The 3,806-nt window shown below is 61.5% G+C and overlaps 2 protein-coding genes across 5 annotated transcripts in view; one reads left to right on the top strand and one right to left on the bottom strand.

The window, feature by feature from the left end:
• Pusl1 (pseudouridine synthase like 1) overlaps positions 1–3,806 on the top strand; it is a 29,962-nt gene that overhangs the window by 14,646 nt on the left and 11,510 nt on the right. The window lies entirely within an intron of this gene.
• The window catches only part of Acap3 (ArfGAP with coiled-coil, ankyrin repeat and PH domains 3), a 16,762-nt gene that overhangs the window by 4,488 nt on the left and 8,468 nt on the right, over positions 1–3,806 (bottom strand). Inside the window, exons 11-22 of the mRNA XM_015501343.2 lie at positions 3,427–3,539; positions 3,275–3,326; positions 2,941–3,041; positions 2,760–2,871; positions 2,327–2,535; positions 2,172–2,241; positions 1,978–2,072; positions 1,698–1,900; positions 1,358–1,468; positions 604–702; positions 282–514; positions 18–127 (exon numbers count right to left, since the gene is read on the bottom strand). Coding sequence (XP_015356829.1) covers positions 18–127; positions 282–514; positions 604–702; positions 1,358–1,468; positions 1,698–1,900; positions 1,978–2,072; positions 2,172–2,241; positions 2,327–2,535; positions 2,760–2,871; positions 2,941–3,041; positions 3,275–3,326; positions 3,427–3,539 — 1,508 coding nt within the window. The remainder of the gene's footprint in view (positions 1–17; positions 128–281; positions 515–603; positions 703–1,357; positions 1,469–1,697; positions 1,901–1,977; positions 2,073–2,171; positions 2,242–2,326; positions 2,536–2,759; positions 2,872–2,940; positions 3,042–3,274; positions 3,327–3,426; positions 3,540–3,806) is intronic.

Genomic DNA, 3,806 nt, shown 5'->3' with positions numbered 1-3,806 from the left:
GCGCTCAAGAGACTCACCCGGTGCGGCCCAGGAGCGTAGCGTGGTGCAGGGGCGCCCGGCCCCGGCTGTCTCTTTGGTTAACGTCTGCTCCGTTTTGCAGAAGGAATTCACAGATGATCAAGGAACCCTGGGGAGCCGGGCGCCTAGGACTGAGCCAAGAAATGGCCCCCTACAGGGCCCCCACACCAGGGCCCTCAGCCCTGCATGCCCAGCCGGGACAAGCCTGCGCTCCACCCGGGAGAGGATGCACACATTGGCGTGCAGCTTCCTGCCACACTCACCCCTAGCACGGCCTGCACCAGCGGCGTTTTGCCTTCGTCCTCTGCGTCGGCCCAGTTTACCTCCGCCCCGTGGGCCAACGCTGCGGCCAGCGCGGGGAGGTCGCGAGTGCGCGCTGCGCGGTGAGCCAGTAGTCCAGGATGCAGCTCACGCACATCTGCCAACCCCCAGGCCTCGGCCTCGGTTTCGGCCTCGGCCTCTACCTCACCACTGGACTCCTCTGACTCTGCACCCTCTGCGGGAAGATGGACAGGGTTAGGGTCTTTGACTTCACTGGGTGGGGGTATACCAGGGCTGCAGCGAGATGGAAAGGTGTGTACCAACCTTCCTCAGTGACACTGTCCACCACTGAGCCTGCACCAAAGGCCAGGACGTCTGAACTGCCATCAGAGCTGCCTCCCAGGCCACTGTCGCTGCTTAGACCTGCAGGGTCACAGGCTGGTGAGGGGCTTGAGCAAGGCAGGCCCCTGACTCTTCCCAGAACCACAGGGAAGGCTTAGCCCCACTGGCCCTCCAGGGGACCTGGGAAGGGCAGAACCAGCCCTAGCTAGGAAAGAGGAAAGGATAAAAAAACCACCAGGCCTCAAAGGAGCCAAGGGTAGCCCAGGGCCAGGTTCTGAGGTCTTCAGGTACTGGAAGCCCAGCCTGGCCAGCAGGGAAGAAGCCAGGCCTCAGAGAAGCCTGAGGCTTAGGGCCAAGGCGACAGCGCCCTCTGCTGCCTGCAGTCACCCCCCTCATTCCCATCATGCACATAGGCCCTCCAGCAGTGCGCACGCGCGCACACACACACACACACACACACACACAGCTCTTAACAGTCCCAGTGTCAGCCTCCAGGTTGGTGAACAAGAAAGCCCTGCTAAAGCTCCAGCTCTCCCCACGGCCAGCCCAGCCTCCTGGTGACGCTGCCCAGCTCTGTGCCTCCTATGTGGAAAAGCTGTCCTTTCTGTCCCTGAGCAAATGCCGTCCACACTTGTGCATGCGCCAGGGAGTCTTCACTGGCTCCCCTTCTTTCCTGGACGGGCTGGCAGCCCCCAAAGGGGGTGGGCAGCAGGGGATGGGGCCTCCCAGAACTTACTGCGTGGACCGGCCCCCGCTGCCCCTGCATCGAAGTAGGAGAAGAGGGAATCCAGCTCATCGGGACAGAAGAGGGAATCCCGGCGGAACTTGCGCTCCAAAGTGCCTGCTGCTGGGGGGTGGGCCACATGTTCAGAGGGGGAAACTGAGCACCAGATTCGGAGGGTGCCCCAGGCCCCACTGGGAGTTGGACAGAGTTCCAAGGTGCCTCTGTCTCCAACCCACCTCCCACCATGACTCTCAGGGATCAGGGGCTCAGACCCAGAGAACTGCAAGAATTACAATTGTTCGTAATCCTGCCCAGGTTTATAAATGGCTGTGGCTGCTAACAGCCCTCTCACCTGAGGACAGAGCAGCCACTGAGGGAAGGACAGGTTCAAGTCGGACCTTGCGGCGGGTGGTAGGAGCACGGGGGGAGCTGTGGGGGCGCTGGCACTTCTGTGCTCGCCAGTGCCTTGGGGCATCTCGGGCCAGTGCTGTTGGAGGCTTCCGCAGAAACTTCTTTTCCACGTATTTGTCCTTGATCCAGGCCTCCTTGTCCTGCCTGGACCAGGGGCAAACATGAGTCTGCATTCACTGGCTGAGGCTCCTCTGGCCAAGTTGGGCTGCACCCCACCTCACCTGGGGCTGCTGGCTGTGGGCTTCCTGCTGCCCAGGCCCTCATACTGGGCCTCATAGATCTGGTTCATGGTGCTATTTCCAAGCTCACACATCAGCTGGTGAGAGAAGGGTGTGTGGAGGTCCGTCCAAGCTCAAAAGACCCCATACTCCCACCCAACCCAGGGTCCTAGAGGACTTTAAGAGCACCCCCCCACCTTTAGTAGCTCTGGCTCCCAGGAATCCAGTGTCAGGGACCGAACCTTGGAGCAGTGGACACCCAGACTCCTGGACAGCAAGGAGATAGGGCTGGGTCAGGTTGCAGCTCCACCTGGCTTGGCCCTGCCCCACCCCACCGAGTCAGGGAGGCCACCTGTGGATGCCTGAGCACTCAATGCAGAGTAGCACGCCAAGGTTGATGCTGGCCCAGCGGGGGTCTGGCTGGCCACAGTCGCCACACTGGCCATTGCCAGCCACGCTCTGTACCCGCTGTAGCACACTCTCACCCTTGACACCGCGTTCCCGAGAGTCCGTGGCAGAATCGATGCTGCTTGTGGACGGAGATGCTGTGCGGTCCAGCCTCTGGGACAGTGTGAGGGGCCATTCAGCCCGACTCCCCTGCAGGCCCTTCCCCCACCCCAGTCAGGGGCCCTCAAGCACAATCCAAGACACACACAGGTGTGCACACATACAGCACGCACATGCATGTACATGGCACTGCACACACACACACATGCAGCCTGCAGGAGCTGCCTCATGGACACACAAGCAAGCATGTGCAAGTGGAAGGGCAGGGTGGGCCACACCTCGCTGTAGCAGCTGTCTGGGCTCTCGCGGTAGGCAGAGGCAATGCTGGCCTGCACAGCTTGCACCCAGGCCTGCCTGAGCTTCTCCGAGTCGGCCTGCAGCATGCAGCTCCTGGAGGGAGGGGCTGGTTAGGCTGGGTGGGTAGGGCTCCCCCCCCTGCCCTGGGCTGGGCCTCCTCACTTGGTGGGCGACACGACCTCAAAGCAGAACCTCCGCTCGATGTCCTCACAGGGCTTCACGGAGCACAGGCGGAGGTCATCCACCACCACAGTCAGCGCATCCTGTGGGCAGCACCACTGTGGACATCTGTCTGCTCACCCCCACCTGGCACTGACCACCTGTTTTCTTCTTCACCTTAGAGATCTCCAGCAATCTATTCCAAACTCCCTGTTACCTGACCATTCGGGCCTGGTGTCCATCAGTATCCTCAGCTCTGTGCCAACCCCCATTGACTAACCCACCCCACAGTCCAGGTGGGGAGGGGTCCAGCCACCAGGACCCCAACCCAACGCACCTTGAGTTTCTTCTGGTAAACAAGTTGGCTGTTCTGAATGGAGAACCAGCGCCTGGTGAAGTGGATGGGCAGGGGGTCAGGCAGTGCTGGCCCCATGTCCACTCTGCTCTTGGCCCAACCTGCCCTCAGCCCTGCCTGAGAAAGGCCCTCACCGGTTCCATGTCTTGAAGGCATTGCTGGCTCTCTTGAAGAGGTAGCCCTCCATCACCACGCCGCTGGGCGCATCCACGTCGAATTCCACTTTTGACTCATCATAGGAGAAGTCCTGGGGAATGCAGAGCCAGCCCTCGGGGAGTGGCCACCACCAGAAGACCCCGCCATCCTCCCAGGCTCACCCAGAGTGAAGGACGAACTGAGGTACATGCTCAGACAGGAGACCCTCTGCCTGGTACTGCAACTTCCTGACTGGGTGAGACCCCCTGCCCAAGACCCCGCAGGCAGACCTTGGCATTCACAGCTGGGCTCCAATCCCCCCCACCAGCTTGCAGGACAAGAGGGCTGCAATCAGGAAGGAAGCCCCCCTGCCCCCCCG

The sequence above is a fragment of the Marmota marmota genome, unplaced genomic scaffold (genome assembly GCF_001458135.2).
Source record: "Marmota marmota marmota unplaced genomic scaffold, marMar, whole genome shotgun sequence".
Lineage (NCBI taxonomy): Eukaryota > Metazoa > Chordata > Mammalia > Rodentia > Sciuridae > Marmota > Marmota marmota.
The sequence above is the reverse complement of the archived record's forward strand: the minus strand, read 5'-3'. Positions and strand labels throughout refer to the sequence as shown.